The sequence below is a fragment of the Mastomys coucha genome, unplaced genomic scaffold (assembly GCF_008632895.1).
Source record: "Mastomys coucha isolate ucsf_1 unplaced genomic scaffold, UCSF_Mcou_1 pScaffold6, whole genome shotgun sequence".
NCBI classification, from domain to species: domain Eukaryota; kingdom Metazoa; phylum Chordata; class Mammalia; order Rodentia; family Muridae; genus Mastomys; species Mastomys coucha.
Window position 1 is genome coordinate 126,628,951 of NW_022196912.1, and position 589 is coordinate 126,629,539.

A 589-nucleotide genomic window follows, 5' to 3' on the forward strand; every position below is an offset into this window, starting at 1 on the left:
GCTTGCTAGGTTTGGACACGCCGAAGGAGGGCATCTTGAACTTGGGCATCTTGAACTTGCTGTCTTTGGTGGCCACGTCCCTGTTGGCCAGGGCCAAGTCCCCCTCCAGCTTGGCGCCAGACACCTGGATGTCCACCTCCACGCCGGGGAAGGACACGTCCACGTCCGGGGCGCTCACCTCGCCCTTGGGGCCCTTCACGTCCACTTTGGGGACCTTCAGGTCCACTTGGGGCCCCTTCAGGTCCACCTTGGGCATCTTGAGGCTGGGCATCGGCACCTTGGGCAGGTGGCCCTTCAGGCCGGCTCCAGCAGCAGCCTGTGCAGGCAGCTCAACCTCGGGCAGCTGTCCCTCCGGCACCCTCATGCCCACCTGGCTGGCCCTGAGCTCCAGGTCGGCGGACGGCAGCTGAATGCTCAGGTCAGGGATCTTCAGGTCGCCCTGCACGGAGGGCAGAGACTCCTCTGCCTCCACCTTGGACGCACCTGCTTCAATAGAGTCCTCCATGCTGGGCTTGCCAGGTGCAGACACGCCGAAGGAGGGCATCTTGAACTTGGGCATCTTGAACTTGCTGTCTTTGGCGGCCATGTC

The 589-nt window shown here is 63.7% G+C and overlaps 1 protein-coding gene across 1 annotated transcript in view; it reads right to left on the reverse strand.

Annotated features, from left to right (window-relative positions):
* Ahnak2 (AHNAK nucleoprotein 2) overlaps positions 1–589 on the reverse strand; it is a 30,732-nt gene that overhangs the window by 6,118 nt on the left and 24,025 nt on the right. Inside the window, exon 11 of the mRNA XM_031357748.1 lies at positions 7–589. Within this exon, the coding sequence (XP_031213608.1) occupies positions 7–589 (583 nt within the window). The remainder of the gene's footprint in view (positions 1–6) is intronic.